Below are 21356 nucleotides of genomic sequence, written 5' to 3' on the forward strand. Positions count from 1 at the left end.
AGAGAGAGAGAGAGAGAGAGAGAGAGAGAGAGAGCGAGAGCGACACTTCTTTGGCAATTTTGGACCAGACAGCGTCTTTATGTTTAACAGTTAGACTGTTCTGTAAACTTGGTGTTTACTGTGTTTTTTTCTAATTAACTGTTCTGAAATTTGGACAGAATAACCGTTCTTTCGTAAAACACTTCTGTCAAGAGTACAGCAATTTCACCATCCGAAAAAGGTGCAGATCGAACGCCCCTCCGTGTCTACTTTCTTTTTGAGCGGCACACGTGCCTTGCCATTTTCGTTGACTGCCATGTTGATAGAAACGTGCGCATGAGTATTAGTAGGGATTCCCCCAATTTCCCCGACCTTGACCTTAATACTCTCGCTGTCACTACTTTGGCGTTCAAGTCAGTTCATGCATTGTGAACAGTTAGAAAGTTGACTTCGAGAGTTCCCACTTCGAAAAGAGGCCTCTACTTCCAGTGTTTCTTACTTCTAGTTCATGCATACGGGCCCTGGGAAGCCAATGATCAATCTCACCTTTCTTCTGCGTCTGCAGGTTGATCTCATTGACTACAGAAATAGACCTGATTATGATTTCAAGTGGGTGCTGCATGCCCGTGATCATTTCACGAAATTCAGCTGGGCGTACGCATTAAAGTCCAAATGCGCACAAGAAGTCGCCGATCAATCAGTTCAGTGTATTCGGTGCGCCAAAGATTATGCAGACCGACAACGGGCGGGAATTCACTGCGAGGGTGATCAATGAGCTGACAACGATGTGGCCTGGAATGGTGATCATCCATGGCAGACCCCGCCATCCCCAATCCCAAGGTAAGATGAACAACTGAAATTTTGACCAAAATCTCAGAAAACGTCACATATTTGAAGTTTTGACATTTTGCTTTTTAAAGTTATTAGCATTAACAATGAATTGTGGATGTCTTCTACACCTTTATTAAAGGGCCCGTCCAGAGCAATTGTTGCCCTGTCTTTTTATTAGCTGACCTGAATCCCAACCTTCCTAAGTTCTAAATTTTACCCAAGTTTTAATCTCGAGGAAGCTAGCATTCCTCCACAATAAACTGCATCAATGAGCGCTCTGAATGCAATGCAGTCGGGGAGACCTTCACTCTTTTTTTAATAAATTGGCGTTCTCACCCGACTATAGAACTATTTTTGGCTCATAACTTTAGACATACAAATTCGGTCACATATATTTACCAATGTGAGGATTCCGATAATCTAAAGAAAACTAGGCAAAATAAACTATCGGAAGATTGTTTGCTTGGACGTCAAGGTACTTCTGAGACATACAAATTTTGTCACAAACATTTTCCATTGTGAGGATTTTGATAGGCTAATAAAGTGATTTGCCAAAAAACAGTATGGAGGGCCCCTTTAAATCAATACCATAACTATTGCCCGGAGAAATAAGGAGATTGAAAGAAATAACGTTCCTAATCATTTCGTTCCTTCATACACAGGTTGTGTGGAACGTGGGAACGGTAACCTTGAGATCAAGTTGGGCAAATGGATGGATGAACACGGCTCCGAATGGACAAAAGGGTTGAAATTTGTCGTACATGCCATAAATACCTCAATCTCGGACACCACCGGAAAGTCACCTTACCAACTGGTTTTTGGACAACCTCCAAGGACAAATTCGTCTTTGTGGCAGGAACTGTCTCGTCAAGGGATTTTGTATGAACAGGACCTTCCCGAGGATTTTCTTCAGCAACTTGAAATGGAGGAATCTGTGCCGCATACATCGGACTCGTCACAGCATACACCTCGGCGCCTGGAGGAATCTGTGCCGCATACATCGGACTCGTCACAGCATACACCTCGGCGCCTGGAGGAATCTGTGCCGCATACATCGGACTCGTCACAGCATACACCTCGGCGCCTGGAGGAATCTGTGCCGCATACATCGGACTCGTCACAGCATACACCTCGGCGCCTGGAGGAATCTGTGCCGCATACATCGGACTCGTCACAGCATACACCTCGGCGCCTGGAGGAATCTGTGCCGCATACATCGGACTCGTCACAGCATACACCTCGGCGCCTGGAGGAATCTGTGCCGCATACATCGGACTCGTCACAGCATACACCTCGGCGCCTGGAGGAATCTGTGCCGCATACATCGGACTCGTCACAGCATACACCTCGGCGCCTGGAAGAATCTGTGCCGCATACATCGGACTCGTCACAGCATACACCTCGGCGCCTGGAGAAATCTGTGCCGCATACATCGGACTCGTCACAGCATACACCTCGGCGCCTGGAGGAATCTGTCAGCAACCATAGCCATGGAAAGCGCGGCAGAGAATACATTTTGTTACATGATCACCGAATGATTGCCACAGGCACAGAGTGTCCAAGTAGAAACATGATCCATGGACAGTCGGTGAACACAAGTAGCCACGCTGTAGTGTCTGTTACTGAAGTACATGATGCCGAATTCATACCTGTGGAAGACAATCCATTCGAGGAATACATAGAGATCGGCCAGTTTGTGACATGGAGGCGAAGTCAAATGTTTGACGTTGATGAAGGTGACTCACACAGAGAGGAAAGGATGCAAGCAAGAAAAAAATATTTGAAAGCCGCGAAGAAACAAGAATCACGGTACGTGAAGAAAGTGGCTTCGAGAACGAAGGTGTACTCTCTTGGTGATACTGTGGGCTTGAACATCCACAAGGTAGACAGAGCTAATAGTGATGCTCGCTTGTTACCGTGCAAAGTACTCATGTCAAAGCCTGTTGGTGGACAAAGGCACCTGTACAAATTGTACTCCGCCACCGGAATCCTCGGGCCGTGGATCGCAGGCGAAGAACTTTCCGATTTGAGAAGTGTACATTTTGAAAGCCTGAATGAGGTTTAAAACCCAGACTTGCTTGAGGAAATATCTCTCATCAAAGCGTGTCGTCTCTCCGTGAAATGGCGTGATACGGGTTCAAGGGTGCCATCTGGTGCCAGCGTGTGCAAGTGTAAAGGGCCGTGTACTACAAAGCGCTGTTGCTGCAGAAAAGCAGGACTTGAATGTGGCACCAAGTGTCACACAGACAGCAAAGCATGCAAGAATACCGAATAGAACATTACACATGCATGGCTGGTCATTGATTGTGTTTTATTTTCGCTAGAATATCTTTTAATTGTCATTGTTGGAATGAAAATAAATAATTGTTAACCATACACACACAGTATCACTCACGTTAACATTCAAATATAGTTCTTTATCAGCAGTAAAACCATTTATACTGTTAAAAAAAAACCCGCATAGTTGCTACTTGCCAAATTTGTTTTATTTTTCGAAAAAATTACCAGAAAATCCAATATTTAGATTATTTGTTTGAAATTTGGTATGGACACAGTTGAATGCACACACAGTTCATTTGCATCTTCAAATCAATCAGTCAATCAATACGATTGGGTGCCGAGGCTGTCAAGTCAGTAGGGGGTGTGACTGCCTTGAGCAGCAACGCGGGCGCAAACCGCGGGCTTAGAGAAAATAAAACAATTCACTCGCACAGCGCTTCACACACAAGTACCCACACACTCTCACATGATTCGCACCTCACTCATAAATTGTAATAAAATCTCCAAACGTAAACGCTTTAGGGTTCAGATAGACAGGAGAGCAAAAGGGAGAGAAAATAAAAGAATGAAGCAAAAAACCAGTTCATCTATTTATAAGATTAAATTCAACATGTAACCCACAAACAGTTTACAAAACAATCAATCAAATCACACTCCAGTGGCCTGGTGGTTTCTGAAGAACGAAGAGCCACACAAACTTAGTATGTAGAATTGTTCGATGAACATACAGTACGTTGGCCACATGAAATACCAGTTAATATATGAAGGAAAAAAAAACAAAACGCGCACATCAATAGAACTGTTTCAGTGTGTCATTACACTGCCGAACGGCGACCCCCCTTCCACACAACACCCAAGATATATAAGTAATGACTTAGCCTGTGTGACGGAGAAAAGTCCCGTTATTGTCTGCGACGAATGGAAGCAGACGACGTTACGCAGCGCCTCGCTGACGAAGAACAGCCCCCACAGACGTTGCTCACTGACGTCCAGTGTGGAGGTCTCCGCCTGACGATCCTGCGGAAAGTTGTAGAAGGCGAAGGCAGGAGAAACCCGAATCCATCGGCCTGTAACTCCTCCTAAGATGTCCACGGATCGGGATCAACAGTTGTCCTCTTGTGATGGACCCCATGGCAGTAGTAGCAGCAGTAGTAGTAGCGTAATACTGGTGCGACCATTACCTATATCGGAAAAGTGTGTCAAGACTTTCCGACCCTACGATTTCCCGAGTGCCATGCAGGCAGAGGGGAAACCGTAGATCGGCATGAAAACCATCAACATCATCACAACATCAAACGCCACAATGGCAAGTTATAACCTGAGTTATGGATTCCTATCCATGCCATTGCATAAATTCCAGCGTCAATTCTATCAATAAAATATAAAGAGAAAAATATTATAATAATTAAATGTTTCAAACACTTAATACAATTTTCCTCTCGCTGATAATCACAACAGTGCCCGGCACCTTCTGGGCATGGACTGGATCAGATGCCGGATATCTTGCTGTGGGATGGTGTCCCACTCCTCCTGAAGTGCCTGCAATAGATCGCGGTGATTTGCCGGCGCTTCTTCTCGCCTGCGCACACGTCTGTCCAATTCATCCCAGAGGTGTTCTATCGGGTTCATGTCTGGCGACATGGATGGCCAGGGAAGCACCTGGACATGGTGGTCGGTGAGGAACTGGGTGGTGAGTCGTGCTGTGTGCGGGCGAGCGTTGTCCTGCTGGAATATGGCATCCTGGTCAGCCAGAAGAGGAAGGGCGTGTGGGCGCAGAATTTCCTCCACGTATCGCTGGGCAGTTATGCGCCTTTGGACGTGCACCAGGGTGCTCCTTCCAGCGGTATTGATCGCCCCCCACACCATGACGCCTCCACCACCATGAACGGGTGCCTCATCTACACAGTTGGGCGCGTAACGTTCGTTTACTCTCCGGTAGACCCTCCTCCGACCATCATGTCGCTGGAGCAGGAAGTAGGACTCGTCGCTGAACCACACGTGTCTCCGGTGATTCCGGACGGTCCAGCGAAGGTGCTGGTTGCCCCACTGCACTCGGTTCTGGCGATGGCGGCGGGTGAGGACAGCTCCTCTGTGAGGTCTGCGAGCTCTCAAACCAGCTTCATGCAGGCGGTTCCGCACGGTCTGGTCCGATAATCGGTGTGGCCCGGGGAGAGCCTGGACAGAAGATGAGGCCGACAGGAAACGATTCCGGAGGTGGCGGAGCCGTATGAAGCGGTCGTGAGCAGCAGTTGTCGCCCTTGGTCTTCCCGCTCGTGGCAAGTCAGCAACGGAGCCAGTGGCTTGAAACCTGACCCACAGTCTACTGATGGTGCTCTGGGACACGTGGAAGTGCCTGGCGATTGCTCTTTGACTTTGGCCTGCTTGTAAACGACCCAATGCAATTTGGCGGTCTTCTCTGCTCAATCATGCAGGTTTCTTTCGTCGCTGAATTGTCGTCTGATTTCTTTGTGGCGAACAATCCGCTTTTATAGGTTTTGGAAGACATGGTGAGAGCTCAATATTCCCCGAGTTTCACGAGATTACACTGAAGCATGACGAGTGGTCATGCCAAATGAGCAATTTTGACATTGTAGCCACTGATAACGCATGCGTCACGTGCAGAGCTCACTTGTGGCAATGGACGAAAGGTCGACGACCAGATAAACATTTTCTGCAGTTTGGTGGATATCCTTGTAGCCATATAACTAAATTAACCAAATATTACAAGCTATGCGTTTCTTTTTTTGAACAGTATAACATGATTATTAAAAATTACCGCAAAGGAAGTTTTTTGGGCGTGTTTAAAATACATTTAGAAATAGTATTGTTAACGATATAGGTACATTTAAAGTAGAAAATTAATATAAAAAGCAGAAAAAAAGAAAAGAAAAAAAAATCAATAAAGAGGGATACTCCCCGCAAAAAAAAAAAAAAAAAAAAAAGGTTGAATCAAGCAGCTGAGATTAAAAAAAACTTTAAAAAAAAGAAGTCGAACATAATCATTTACTCTTCTCATAACATTCAAGCCAACAAAGTCATTTGTCATAGGCAGTCATTCGATTCCAAGACAATCATCACAGGTTTAAACCGACCCTTTTGTTTAACCATTCAAAAAACAACAGCAATAACGCTTTTAGTACTACAGCGCGCTCAACGTTTGCCTTTTTGAACTCGCGATGAGATTTGTTTTTTCTGGTGGCAAGCTTACCGTTAACAAACGCATACGTACTAGTTAGGATTCCCCCAATTTTCGCGACCTTGACCGAATACTCTCGAAGTCACCACTCCGGCGTTCATGCATAGTGAACAGTTGGAAAGTTAAACTTCGGGAGTTCTCACTTCCGAAAGAGGCCTCTACTTCCAGTGTTACTGACTTCCTCCTCATGCATACGGGCCCAGGGGTGCAATCAACGCTGTGGCCAAGGGAGAAGCGCCTCAAGTCGTCTCAAGTACAGAAGGATGGAGACTCGCATCCAGCGTCTCAAGGCAGAATATCACAGCGGCAGACGCAGCCTGTACAGGTATTTGTCAGCCTGCGCACACCTCTTTCTGCACTAAGAGTCGAACTTCAGTGGTGAGCCATGTCCCTCTTCATGTCCCTGCTTGCCGTCAAACACACACCGAACTTTGGTTACATGGAAACAGGTTTCGATCGACTTTTGAGTTTTATTTGTTCATATAATAAAAGGTTCAAGGGCGGCTTTGTGTCTGTGTGTTCGTGTCTATGTGTGTATGTGTGTTTTTCTGTTTGTGTGTGTGTGTGTGTGTGTGTGTGTGTGTGTGTGTGTGTTCTTGTGGATATGTTTATGTGTGTGAATGTGTGTGTGTGTGTGTACGATACCCTGTGTGTGTGTGTGTGTGTGTGTGTGTGTGTGTGTGTGTGTGTGTGTACCCATATTTCCACAGGTTTGGTTGCCTAAATCACCATAAGGCAACCATCCACACGTGGATGGCAACCTAAACTCTGGATGGCAACCTGATTGTGTGGATGGTCGCTTCATTTAACACCGTTAAATTGACTATTTTGACGGAAAGAATGTCATAAGAATGTTAAACTCTGGATGGCAACCTAACTGTGTGGATGGTCGCTTCATTTAACACCGTTAAATTGACTTTTTTCACGGAAAGAATGTCATAACAATGTTGAAAATGACATTCTTTCCGTCCTCTATAGGCGACGAAATAGGTCAAATTTTGTTCATTTTGTAGTGCAAACTTCTTCGATGCCGGAGCGAGTACTGCACCCAGTGCTGTTGTAGTGCAAGTGCACTAGAAAGGCACTACACCCAGTGCCGCCTCTTAGGTAACCATCCACACTTTAGGTGTGTGTGTGTGTGTGTAATGAAGAGAGAGAGAGAGAGATTCGGATTCGGATGGTTTATTCACATAGGCCATTGCCCCTAGGAGAGAGAGAGAGAGAGAGAGAGAGAGAGAGAGAGAGAGAGAGAGAGAGAGAGAGAGAGAGAGAGAGAGAGAGAGAGAGAGCGGTAATTGAATTTGCCTTTTTTACTGCAGCAAAACTATTGGCAAAACAGTGCATGAAGAACTAAAAGCAAACAACCATTAAAAAAAGCACTCTCCATCTCTCCCTCTCTGTATTAACTGTCTCTCTCTTCCTCTTTCTCTTTCTTACTCTGTCTGTCTGTCTGTCTGTCCCCTCTCTCTCTCTCTCTCACTCTCTTTTCATAATAAAATATGGGAGAGAAGAAAAAGGTTTCGATACCCTCGGTTATACCTTGTGTCAATTTCAATTTCAAAATATAGACACTAACACTGTCTTACAATGGGTCAAAAACAAAGCCCTTTATTAAAATCCAAAAGAAACAACTGAAAATCATGCAGAGACTTTCTTCCAAAAAATACAAACCTCTGGCAAAGTGAAAGAAACAACAAAATATTCTTTCACTGAAAGCCTACTCGAAATAACAGACCCTCCAGTTGATATTGGAATTCCAGTTTCCCCTAGGGGAAACTAGAATTCCAATTTCCCCTAGGGCGATTCCAGATCCCCCTGGATTCCGGTTTCCCCTGTGACATGTACACACATTAAATAAAACTCCGCACTCAGGTACCTGGTATATTGAACATGCCTAGCCAACATTTCATGGTCTCCTGGAGATACTGATTGAAATTACATAAACATGCTGCTCATAACTTTGTCAAAAAAGACAGCTTTTGCATGCAGACATTTTCAGTAGAGAATTATGAATCTCTGTGTGTGTTTGTCACTTTGTGTGCCATGCATCCCACTTACACACTAACACACACCCTTATAAGCGGGGGGTGAAAGCGTGGTGGCCAGTGACCCAGAACGAACACAAACCAAAGGTCGAAGTTCGATTGCCCTACTTTTCTTTTCTGTTTCCTTTAAAAAATAGAAAAATCATTGACTTTACCTGCTGGGCCCGTATGCATGAACTAGAAGTAAGAAACACTGGAAGTAGAGGCCTCTTTTCGAAGTGGGAACTCCCGAAGTCAACTTTCTAACTGTTCACAATGCATGAACGCCAAAGGAGTGACAGCGAGAGTATTAAGGTCAAGGTCGGGGAAATTGAGGGAATCCCTACTAATACGCATGCGCACGTTTCTATCAACATGGCAGTCAACGAAAATGGCAAGGCACGGGTGCCGCTCAAAAAGAAAGTAGACACGGAGGGGCGTTCTGCACCTTTTTCAGATGGTGAAATTGCTGTACTCTTGACAGGAGTGTTTTACGAAAGAACGGTTATTCTGTCCAAATTTCAGAACAGTTAATTAGAAAAAAACACAGTAAACACCAAGTTTACAGAACAGTCTAACTGTTAAACATAAAGACGCTGTCTGGTCCAAAATTGCCAAAGAAGTGTCGCTCTCTCTCTCTCTCTCTCTCTCTCTCTCTCTCTCTCTCTCTCTCTCTCTCTCTCTCTCTCTCTCTCTCTCTCTCTCTCTCTTACGACACATGCACACACAGACAAACGTACACTCATGCACATACTGACACTATGACACAAGTGACACTGACGGCACACATAAACACACACACACACACCACACACTGCACACACACACACGCGCGCGCGCTCGCGCGCACACAAATACACACACACACGCACCCATACTCGCACGCACACAGTCACAAACAAATAACCACACACTCACACTCTCTCACTTTCTCTCATTCTCTCTCAATCTACACTCATACACACACTGAAACTATGATGACACAAGTGACACGTCACACACACACACACACACACACACACACACACACACACACACACACACACACATACACTACTCACCGTAGTGACACACATATACACACGCGCGTACAGTTGAAAGTCAAGACATGATATGATTTTTTCAAAGCATAGGAAGGTTTCTTTTGCAAATGAATAAAATTAACACAGAGGCAAAACCCGGTTTTTGCAGCCGGAATGCAATTGCGGAGGCTTAAAAAGGAAAAGATTAATAAAAAAAATATATATAGCTCTCGGCGGAACTTGAACCCGGAGCGAATGAACGAGAGTCCGGAACCGTTACCACTGCACTATGTTACTCGTGTAGAATAGAGGCATGATGAAAAAAGGCATTCTGAGTTATTCAGTCGTGCTGGTTTGAAAGCTCGCCACCTTCGCCGAATGACTCGAGCACGTTTTTTTCGGTCAGTAACTGATCGAACTGTCGCTTTTGAGTCACTCTGTTTTAAGCATTTCACCTAAATTAAACAAGAATGTCACAGTCCGTGTCTATGGTGCAAGGTAGGAGACCGTCTCATTGTAGCCAAGTTACGACAGTTGCTCGATTGACGCATTTCACGTCTTCGATATTGTGTCTGAGATCATTTTCCAATGAGCTGCCTTTAAAAACGGAATGTCCTGCAATTGTAGTATGCGCTGGAGGTTTCTTTTGGATGGGTAAGGACCCTTGAGATGCGATATCGTCGTATAATTATGTCAAGCGAGAGGCCCTTGACATTGGAAGTGGGAACTTCGAAAGCAAAGTTGCCAGCTACTCGGTATGCACGAGCTAAATTGAACGCCGAAGTAGTGGCTTCGAGAGTTCTGAGGTCAAGGTCGAGAAAATTGGGGGAATCCCAATTAGTGCGCATGCGTTTGTAAACGGTAGGCTTGGTGACCAGAAGAAACAAATCTCATCGCGAGTTCGTAAATGGGCAAACGTTGATCGCGCTGTAGCTTTTACTATAATTGTTGTTTTTAACTGGTTGAACGAAAGCTGTGATGATTGTCCTTAAATAGAATGACTGTCTATAATAATGATTTCGTTGACCAGAATGTTGGGGACAATAAAAAAAAGGTTGTTTATGTGGTAGCGAAGTCGGTTAACTTAAAACTCTTTTTGTGGAATGCAATGCGAGCGTGAAAACCTAAAGTTAAAAATAGAATTAGTTGAGCAGTGTAAAGCTCGCGCAGCCCAGGTACGCGCCCGTGCAAAGTGGGTAGAACAGGGAGAAAAGAACACAAAGTATTTTCTCAACCTTGAAAAAGCCAGAGCAAATGCGAAGATAATGGACAGTATACAGTGTGAATCTGGGGAAGTGATAACTGACCAGCGTGAAATCTTGAACGCGCAAAAGAATTACTATGCTGATTTGTACAGAAAAAAGTAAACGTTGAAAACATGGACGAGAAGGTGGATCAGTTTTTATCTGATGTGACAACATTACAGATTTCAGATTTTCAGAGAAATGAGTGTGAAGGGCTAATAACTGAAAACGAAGCTCTCGCTGCACTTAAACAAATGAAATCTTGGTCGGCCCCTGGGGTTGATGGTATTACTGTAGAATTTTTGAAAGTGTTTTGGACCCGCATCAGAACATTGTTAATTGCGTCTTTTAATGCAAGTTTTGACGATGGAAAATTGTCTTCCACGCAGCGCAAAGCTGTCATTACCCTTATACACAAGGGAAAGGAGTTGCCTAAAAATGAATTAAAGAACTGGAGACCCATCTCCCTTACAAACAGCGATTATAAACTGATAGCCAAGTGTTTGGCAAAAAGGTTAGGAAGCGTTATTGGTGATATTGTTCAGAAAGATCAAGTCGGTTATATTAAAGGCAGAAAAGTATCTACAATATTAAGGTTAATTGATGATGTAATCGAACAATCACACGAGTTAAATCAACCTGGTCTGTTGGTCGCAATTGACTGTGTTCAAGCGTACGATAGTATTTCAAAAGAGTTTATTATTAAAGCCTTTCAAAAATTCGGGTTTGGGCCAGAATTTGTTCAATGGGTGACTGTGTTAATGAACGACACGGTTAGCTCAGTGCAGTATTGTGGATGGTTGTCTGATTTTTTTGATGTGAAAGCCGGGATTCGTCAAGGGTGCCCGTTTTCATGTTTGGCCTTTGTACTGGCCATTGAATTGTTGGCATCAAAAATAAGACAGTGTAGACGTATTAAAGGAATTTCGTTATGGAATAATGTTGATATTGCAACCGTTATTAAAATTGCTCTGTATGCAGACGATATCACCCTTTTTTTAAAGGATGAGATTGATATGTATTATGCACTTGATATAATGAATGACTTTTCGAGCTTTTCAGGCTTAAGGATACATAAGAGAAAGTCTGAGGCGATGTGGTTGGGTAGTAGGAAGCATTGTGATGAAACATTTTATAATTTTGGCTGGAAGAAGAAGTTGAAGATTTTGGGTGTATATTTTTGTAATGATAAGAGTGCTTCTTTGGTAGAAGATAACTGGACTGGAAGAATAAGGAATATTAAGCGATTGATTTGTGCATGGGAGAAGCGAAATTTGAGCATTGTAGGGAAAATATGTATTGTGAAAACGTTTTTAATTTCACAATTTGTGTATATTATGCAAGCGTTTGTATTACCTGATTGTGTTTTGAATGAAGTCAATACCTTATTGTTTAGATTTTTGTGGCGAAAAAGAGATTGTAATCGGAAGGCCTTTGAAAAGGTGAAAAGAAGCGTTTTATGTTTTGAAATTGAAAAAGGTGGTTTAAAAATGATCGATATTAGGCAAATGCAAATTTCTTTTTTATTACAATGGGTTTCACAACTAACTACATCAAATGAAAATGATAATTGGAGTTTTACTCCAAAGTTGATGTATTTGCGTTTTGGAAAGCATTTTGAATGTTTCTTATCGAATGTAAACAGTGCAAGATTTAAAGGGTTAGACCTAGTGAAATCACACTTTTGGAAAGCAGTATTAAAATATTGGCTGGATAATAACCACTACGATCGTGGGACAATCGGGCCGGTTTTATTATGGAATAATGCATGCATAACGTATAGTGGCAAAGTTTTATTTTTTGAAAGTTGGATACAACGAGGTGTATTGGTATTAACTGACATTGTACGTTCGGGAAACATATTATCATATCAAGATATTTGTGATCTGATTGGATATTCACCAAACCGAATTCTTGAATATAATGTTGTAAAAGCTGCTGTGTCATTATTTATGAGGAAAAATGTTGTAAATATGACTGATGATGCTTGTATTACCTTACCACTGTTTAACGGCAAAAATGTGTTAAGTGCCAGAGAATATAGGAAAGAGATTATCAATATGAAAACAGATGTACCATGTTCCGGAGGATTTTGGAAGAGAAAGTTTAATGTAGAAATTGATGAACGATCTTGGATAGTTGCGTATCGGTCAACACAAGAGACTAGATTAAGAGTTTTACACTGGAAAATTATGCACAACATTTATCCGACCAACATTCTCCTGTGTAAAATGAAAGTAACGGAAACTAATAAATGTAATTACTGTTGTGATGTAACTGATTTCATTGAACACTTCTTTTTTGAATGCCCGGTTGTATACAAATTCTGGATGTTTATTGAAAAATTTATATTTCGTACTTTAGAAATTAAGGTTGTTTTCAAAGTTAGTGATGTTTTATTTGGTATGCATTTTGTAATGGTGAAAAAGGCAACTATGTATAAATTGAACCACATTATCTTAATCGGAAAGATGTGCGTTAGTATATATAAAAAAACAAATTCGTTTTTACCGTTGGAAAGTATTTTTGATAGGCAGTTACAGATAAGAAGCATTCTTGTGTGAGTGTTCGAAGAACAAAACGTTAAAGAAAAGTTAGCTTGTTGTAATCGATAAGTTGTATTTAATTCATTGTCTGAGATATTGTTAATTGTTGTATTTAACTCATTGTATGAGATATTGTTAATTGTTGTTATTTATTTGAATAAAATTGTTTGAAAAAAAAAAAAAAAAAATAAAACCCTCTTTTTGTAGTGTTTTTTTTAATGATTGTGTATCGGTAAAACTGCTGGACAAAAATAGTTTGGTCAGAGCGAATGTTTGTGTTACTGGTAAATTTAAAAAGGCAAAACTCCATTTTTGGGGAATCAAGATATAAGGTGTAGTGAAAAGAAGATAAGTTCAGCGAATTTCATATTATTTGAGAAAATGTGTGTCCGAATTTTTAAAACAGAAAAATTGTTGTACTTAGGTGTTTGTAAATTACGTTTGTCCTCGTTAATTGTGAAGAGGATGTATGTTTATATAAAGTTCAAAGTCAAGATTGGATTTTTGTAGCCTACGTGCGTGTGTGCATGTGTATTAGACATAATACATAGACATAGAACACTTTATTATCTCAATTACGATAAACTCGGGTGTGGTGAATCACAATAAACAGCATAAAACGTAAGAACATGAATAAAATATCAAGGCGCAAATATAGTCAGCTCATCATAGTGTGGGGAGTGGGTACACACACACACACACACACACACACACACACACACACACATACACACACACACACACACACACACACACACACCGTCGAACACACACATAACGTCGAACACACACACACACACACACACACACACACACACACACACACCGTCGAACACACACACACCGTCGAACACACACACACCGTCGAACACACACACACCGTCGAACACACACATAACATCGAAAACACACACACACACTCACACACACACACGCAAACACACACACACAAACACACACACAAAAACACACACACACACAAACACACACACAAACACACACACACACACACACACGGCACGCGCGAACACGCAAACAAACGTATGAAGGAACAGACGCACAATTATACCCGCACGCACGCACACACAGGCAGACAGGCACTCGCACAAATACATACACACACACACACACACACACACACACACACACACACACACACACACACACACAGATAAAGCAATGACCAAAAAAATAGCAGAAACTTACACTTAAACACTCGAACACACACACACACACACACACACACACACACGCACACGCACACAAACACACGCACGCACGCACACAAACACACACACACACACACACACACACACACACACACACACACACTCACACATGCACACAACGACGCCCATTTTCATAGAAACACAGTAACCCCCTCGTATAAGCGGGAATGAAAGAGTGGTGGCCAATGACCCAGATCAACAAACAAAAGTCAAAGCTGGCAACTCAGGTTTGTATTCAGGGAAATTTGCACGAAATGCATGCAGAAGATACGACTTTTCCCTCTATTTTCTCTCTTTTGGAGCGTCAGCTCGGTTTGACATGAAAAACTGAAGAAAAGCCCTGCCTTTTTGCACTGAGAAACTGTGGAAGTAGCGTGTTTACTACTGGGTCTGGCTGTAGTACATTTACCCTCATTTACTTCCTCGTTAGCTTCCAAAGTAAACTCTTTTTTCGTCCCATGCATGCGAAAGCGAGGATGTACTTCCGATGTCACTCAAAACTTTAGAAGTAGTCGCAAAATACCCTGAGTTACTTCCTCGCTTTGCTTCGAGGTAAACCCTTTTTCCGGCCCATGCATACGAAAGTGAGGCAAGTACTTCCGATGTCACTCAAAACTTCGGGAGTTGTCGCGAACTTCCCCCATAAGCATACAGGCCCTGGTTAACACTCGGTATGATCTGGGTCAGTGGAACATAACTTCCACGTGCAGCACACAGCGACACCGACACAATGACAGCAGCAGTTTCAACACTGGGTATTGTTGCAGACTTTAGCGCGCTGTCCACGATTTTTTAAAGCACGAGTTTTGGAGTTTTGCCCTACTTTGATAGGTGACGTGGTATCTAACGAGCAGTTTTTACAACTTTCCTCTGCGTGACTTATCTCGATAGGGATAGGTGAGGTCGGGGTACGTAACCTCCCTATTTACAGTATCAACTGTGCCACCACCCAGCCTCTCCTCTCTCAGACCTCTTCCCACGGTCTGGTATCATCAGTTAGAATAAGAGTACATTGTGCACCCTAAACTTCTTCCAGCACAGCATCCTTATGCTAATGAGTTTCACTCTGTTCTCAGCTCTGTTACTGTATGCTGCTTATATTTTATGCTCTGTACTTTAATGAATAAACTTAGTGATAGACATTCGTCTGATGTTATACTGATTTGGCTGAGAGTGTGACCCTACGATAGCCTCAAAATACAAACACCTAACACCATACCATTACATGGTGGCAGCTCTGGTGCCCCAGTGTGAACATCTTACAACTTACAAGTGTTTTCTGTGCCAGCTTTTGTGTGTGTGACACTGACAGCTTCTGATCATCGGGAATGACACAGTTACTAATGGTTAGTCACTGTTCCAGACTCACATAGATCACAATCGCAGTCACAAAGTTAGGAACTTTGTGACTGCGATTGTGATCTATGTGAGTCTGGAACAGTGACTAACCATTAGTAACTGTGTCATTCCCTGTCTTCAACTGGATTAATGAATAATTATCCTGGACACTATCCTGACCACCAGTGACTGTGTCTCTGACAGACAGTAATGTTAGTGTTGTACACGGATACATCATCGACTCCATAACCGTCACTCCGCACAATCCGGTAAGTGGTATCTTTCTCAATTTTACCACGCACACACAACCAACATGGCTGATGCACCATTGCCACTCCCAAAGATGGACTGGTCATCAGATGACAAGGCACAATCACTCCAAGATTTTAAGCAGCTCTGCGACATGTGGTTTAAAGTGAAAAACACTGAGAAAAAACTGCAACACAACTACATCATGTTGTGGAACCTCACTGTAGAACAGCTCGAAGACCCCAAAAACATCTGGGACAGATTGCAGCTACTCCAACAAAATTTCCGCATTCATCGGCTAGAATTGCAGCGACTGACGCAACGGACAGGGGAGTCGGTAGAAGATTTTTGCACAAGATGCAGAACAAAGGCCATCAAATGCAAGTATACTGACAAAGCCGCAGAAGATGAGAGAGTTTTAGAGCAACTTATCGCTGGGACATCTATTTCCACCGTCCAGCGTGAACTCCTCTCTCGGGACAGCACCCTGACCCTCGCTACAGCCCTAGAACTAGCAAAGTCACACGAGGCTACTGCGAACCATATGCGTCAAATGCAGGAATTGACAGCTACAGGCTCGATCATCGACGCCATCAGAGCAAAGGACAGCAGAGCATGCGGCAACTGCGGTGGAAAACACCCACATCGACAGTGCCCAGCCTACGGCACTAAGTGCTCAAAATGCCTCAGGCCCAACCACTGGCAGAAGGTATGCTGCTCGAGCACCAGCGGTAGCACAGACAGATCTGGACAGAGTCTTGGCAACCAACAAAAATCCCGAGGACGGCGACGCAGTCGACCTGGCCACCAGCAAGGCGGCAGGAAACACATCAATGTCGTGCAAGACCTCAGCGATGCCGACATCGCAAGCCTAGATTTCTCAAGCATCGAGCAAAATAACGGCGACAACCGGGATGAGCTGTACGCCAGCCTGGACATCAAGTATACATTGCCAGCATCCCTTAAAGTCAAGGTTGACACGGGAGCCCAGGGAAACATACTCCCACTCCGCATCTATCGGCGAATGTTTCCCGAGCAGCTCAACCTTGAGGGTTTCCCGGCAGCAGGCGCCACAGAAGCGTACAACGGGACACTCATCAAGCAGTTTGGAGTCATCACGATCCAATGCAAATTCAAGAACACAGAATGGCATGACGCAGATTCTTTTTGTCACAGACAGCAACAGTCCAGCCATCCTGGGACTACCCAGCAGCAGACAGCTGAAGCTAGTCACTGTTCACTGTGCCATTCAGTCAGCAGCAGCACCAGCACTGAAGCCAGTCAAGAACGCCAGTGACCTGGAGCGTACATACAACTTTGAAGGTGAGCTACACATCACGCTCAAGGAGGGAGCCCAAGCAGTGGTACAGCCTCCACGCATCCAGCTTCTAGATGAAATCAAATCGGAGCTGAAGAAGATGGAGAACATTGGCGTAATCACCCCCGTCACGGAGCCCACAGACTGGGTTTAACGCACTAGCTTTCAGCAGGAAAGCTAGTGGCGGTCTGCGCGTGTGCCTGGATCCCAGAGCACTGAATCAGTGCATCAAGAGGACCCACCACAAGACCCCTACAACCGAGGAGATCACCAATCGCCTCAGTGGCTCCAAGGTCTTCAGCAAACTCGACGCCAAACACGGCTATTGGGCCGTCAAACTCGATGAGGGATCGTTCATGGCAAGGATGAAGAGGACCACGACAGGAACCTTCACCATATGATGGACGTGACAAGAAAATGTGGACTCGTCTTCAACAGCGACAAATGCCACATCAAGACATCTCAAATCAAATTTTTCGGGATGATCTATGACCTAGAAGGAGTCCATCCTGATCCAGACAAATGCTCAGAGATACAGGCCTTGCCAGCCCCAAAGTCCGTCACTGATGTTCAGCGCTTCCTTGGCATATAGCATAGTACAGTTCATGTCTCCTTTCATCCCCAAACTGTCCGGCAAGACAGCACCCCTCCGTGCATTGACCAAGAAAGGAGTCAACTTTGAGTGGAACAGCTCGTTGCAGAAAGTATTCGACGACCTCAAAGCATCAATCTGCAAAGACACAGCCCTCTCCTTCTTCGACGTATCCAAGAAGACTACCATACAGGTCGACGCATCGAAAATCGGCGTTGGAGCAGCCCTATTACAAGACGGCAAACCCATAGCGTTCGCCAGCAAGGCCCCCCTGACCGACACAGAACAACAAGCTATGCGAACATTGAACGTGAACTTCTTGCTATCGTCTTTGGATGCACGCGATTCCATACGTACATCTATGGAAAACACTTTGTAGTCGAAAGTGACCACAAACCCCTGGAACAGGTGCAGAAGAAAAGCCTAGCCAGTACTCCACCTAGCTTGCAGCGAATGATGTTACAGTTACAACACTATGACGTCACCATCCAATATCGCCCCGGAAAAGAGATGATCCTTGCTGACAGTCTCTCCAGACTTAACCCGACACCCGGTAAATCAATCAGCCTGGAGCAGTCCATCTACGCTGTCCAGTTTTCATCTGACAGGCTTCAGGAGCTACGGCAGAAAACAGATGCCGACCCTGACCTTGCAGCATTGAGAGACACCATCATCGATGGGTGGCCAGATAACGCAAAACTTCTGCCCAAACGACTGCGAGACTACTGGTCATGCAAAGATTAACTCAGTGTGGAGGATGATTTGGTGCTAAAAGAAGATCGAATCATCATACCGGCAACGATGCAAGCATACATACTGCAGAACATTCATGCTGGTCATCAAGGAAGTGAAAAATGCAAGCTTCGCGCCAAGACTTGCGTCTACTGGCGTGGAATCAATGCACACATCGATGACTGGGTGAAGAGATGCAACGTCTGCCAAAGCAACCTAAACAGCCAGCAGGCAGAAACTCTCCTCCCCCACGACGTTCCAACCAGACCTTGGCAAAACGTCGGCACAGACCTATTTCATTTTGACGGAAAGGAATACATCTTAGTCTCAGACTACTTCACCAAGATGCCTTTCATCAGACGCCTACCCGCTCAGCCAACCAGCACTTCAGTCATCACAGCACTGAAACAGCTGTTTAGCGAACACGGAATACCGGCTACAAAGGTCGTATCAGACAACGGACCACAATGAGCGAGTTTTCGCGAGGAACAGGGTTGAGCTACGGTAGGGTCACTGCGCATGTCTGGTTTTTTTTTCGCGGAAACGCTGTTGGGTTGTGTCCAGTCGCGTCCCTTGCAACAAGATGGCGACAAGCGCGTTACGGATTTACTGTTGTGGAGAGTTGATGGACGACGATGATGAACAAGCAGTACTGTTTTATTGTTGATGTGAATGTAATGCCAAAACATCGAACTATCGATTCGAACGTCAATGAAGAAGTGAGCGTGAAAATCGAGCGCAAAACAGCCGGGTAAAAGTTCAGGGCGCTAAAGTACATTTGAGCCGAAATCGCACCCAAACTCCTGTTGACCTCATTTCTTCCCAAAATAAACATCACTGCTAAAATAAAATGCATTAAAACCAAGACAGTATCCAACCCAGTATCCTTAATTTTTGAAAGGCTAAGTGATTTACAACAAATGTCTTCTCACAATCCGTAACTTTGTCAAAAAATATTTGCAGAAGTTTCTCACCTCGCCTTGGCAGCCATCTTGGAACTGGAGAGACCCTACGCAGGAAGCAAGGTTGAAAGTTGGTTAACTCCAGTCGTACCGGACCGAGTTTTTGCGACCTCCGGTTCGACTCGAGTCACCTTAGTTGACGCTAAAACTCGCTCAAAATGACTCAAACGAGTTCGCAACATTCTCAGCAGAATGGGGATTCCAACATGTCACCTGTTCCCCAACGGATACCCCCAGTCCAATGGATTTGCGGAACGCATGGTGCAGACAGTCAAGAAGACATTGCTCAAAGCAAAGCAGAGCAACTCTGACCCAGACCTGAGACGAGTTGCCCAGAGCGGTTCGCCACGGGTCGCCCGCAGTGCGAATGGCAGAAAGCCGTTTCTTAGGGCAGTGCAGGAAAGCGCTCGCGAAGCACTCGGCGAGCGGCTTTGGTATAATTATGCTCGCCCACCGCGCGCTGCGTAATCCAAGATGGCGGCGGTGTTTAACACTGCGATGCCGTGTAGCGTGTTGCGATCTTCTCGGCGTGGTTTTCGACGTGACCCGAGGGATCCACCGTTCTTCAAGGTTCAGGGACTACCCCAGCTACATTTCCCATCATAACTACGTTCTGTCTGACGATTTCACTGACCGAATCGTCTGCTAGTTTAAGAAGTGCAACTTTTTTCATATCTCGCAGCATTCGTGCCTTCTTCGTCGCCATCTTGAAGCGATTTGTCTCGTTATGATCCCGTTGCATAGACCAATCCAGAGCGACTTTGCTCTGAGCGGGCCACTGTGATTCTGAGCAACGCATGGCAGACACTGCTGTGTCTCCGCACCACCCCCATTGACTGACAACAGTCGCTCCCTTCCCCTGCTGAACTCCTCTACTCCCGCAATCTCCAGTCCAATCTCCCACACCTGGCCAAACCCACTCCATACAACAGGAAAGCGCGCAGGAATCTCCAAGTCCGCCAACAAACTCAAAAGAAATACCACGATCGTTCAGCCCGAGACCTTCCTCCACTCCACACAGACCAGAAGGTTCAGATGCAAGAAAACAACGGCGCATGGATACCAGCAACTGTCGTCAACAAGAGGCCTGAACCAAGATCATACACCATCCGGACACCCAATGGTAGCATCTACCGCCGCAACAGAAGACAGCTGCGAGACCTGCCCACCATGATTTTAGCCCAAAAAACAACCTAAGAATTATTGCAAGATTTGGTTTTTTGATGTCTACTTGAAAATAAACATAAAAATGATCTAGGAAAATCTACGGTTTATTTACTGAGATAAAATTAAATAAAGCATAATTAATCCCACGTTCTCAGTCATTCAGGCAACATTGTACAGCCATAGCGGGAAGGTGTGCGGCGTATCACTCAACACCTTATCAGGGGCATGGTTCAGATTGCCTTGGCTGCATCCGGTACCATCGTTAGTGTGCCTGTTACAAAGGATGCTACGACCCGTTGGAATGCGTTTGCTTAATCGCGTCGTTTCCGCGTTTTTTTGGGCGTCAGTGGTTGAACTTTCACTTCGTGGATGTCGACACTCCAAATCCATGAAGGTCAGTGACTTTTTATCATTAAAATGTACATTTTTGTTCAATCATTTGATGAGTACGTTAGAAAGGTTTACTTGTATTTGAAAGAGGTCTGCTTCCATTCTTTTGTATGGTTCCCCGTTTGCACAGTGTTGCTGTTCTGATCCAATTCTTCAATTGTTTTCGATAATTCGGTGTTTTTGTGTGTGCAGCTTCTGATATGGATGAAACAGAAGGGCTTTGCTGTATATGTAAATCTGTAAGCAACATTAGACAA

General features: G+C 44.3%; 2 protein-coding genes across 2 annotated transcripts; both read left to right on the forward strand.

Annotated features, from left to right (window-relative positions):
* The first annotated feature begins 16002 nt into the window (after nt 1-16002).
* Nucleotides 16003-17410, forward strand: LOC138969675 (uncharacterized). Its single transcript, XM_070342534.1, has 2 exons — nt 16003-17065; nt 17115-17410. The coding sequence occupies exons 1-2, from the start codon at nt 16003-16005 to the stop codon at nt 17408-17410; spliced, it is 1359 nt and encodes a 452-aa protein (XP_070198635.1).
* Nucleotides 17411-19734: 2324 nt separating this feature from the next.
* Nucleotides 19735-20739, forward strand: LOC138969676 (uncharacterized). The gene is made up of 2 exons (XM_070342535.1): nt 19735-19869; nt 20389-20739. Exons 1-2 carry the CDS (start codon nt 19735-19737, stop codon nt 20737-20739), a joined length of 486 nt encoding a protein of 161 aa, XP_070198636.1.
* The last annotated feature ends 617 nt before the right edge of the window (nt 20740-21356 follow it).

The sequence above is a fragment of the Littorina saxatilis genome, linkage group LG6 (genome assembly GCF_037325665.1).
Source record: "Littorina saxatilis isolate snail1 linkage group LG6, US_GU_Lsax_2.0, whole genome shotgun sequence".
In the NCBI taxonomy this organism is placed as follows: Eukaryota; Metazoa; Mollusca; class Gastropoda; order Littorinimorpha; family Littorinidae; genus Littorina; species Littorina saxatilis.

What these genes read in the sequence shown, in the direction of transcription:
- LOC138969675 (XM_070342534.1), top strand. Translation starts at nt 16,003, where the DNA reads ATGGCTGATGCACCATTGCCACTCCCAAAGATGGACTGGTCATCAGAT. An exon ending in TGGAGTCATCACGATCCAAT is followed by an intron (nt 17,066 to 17,114) that starts GCAAATTCAAGA and finishes TTTTTGTCACAG; the next exon opens with ACAGCAACAGTCCAGCCATC.
- LOC138969676 (XM_070342535.1), top strand. Translation starts at nt 19,735, where the DNA reads ATGGGGATTCCAACATGTCACCTGTTCCCCAACGGATACCCCCAGTCC. An exon ending in CTGACCCAGACCTGAGACGA is followed by an intron (nt 19,870 to 20,388) that starts GTTGCCCAGAGC and finishes GACTGACAACAG; the next exon opens with TCGCTCCCTTCCCCTGCTGA.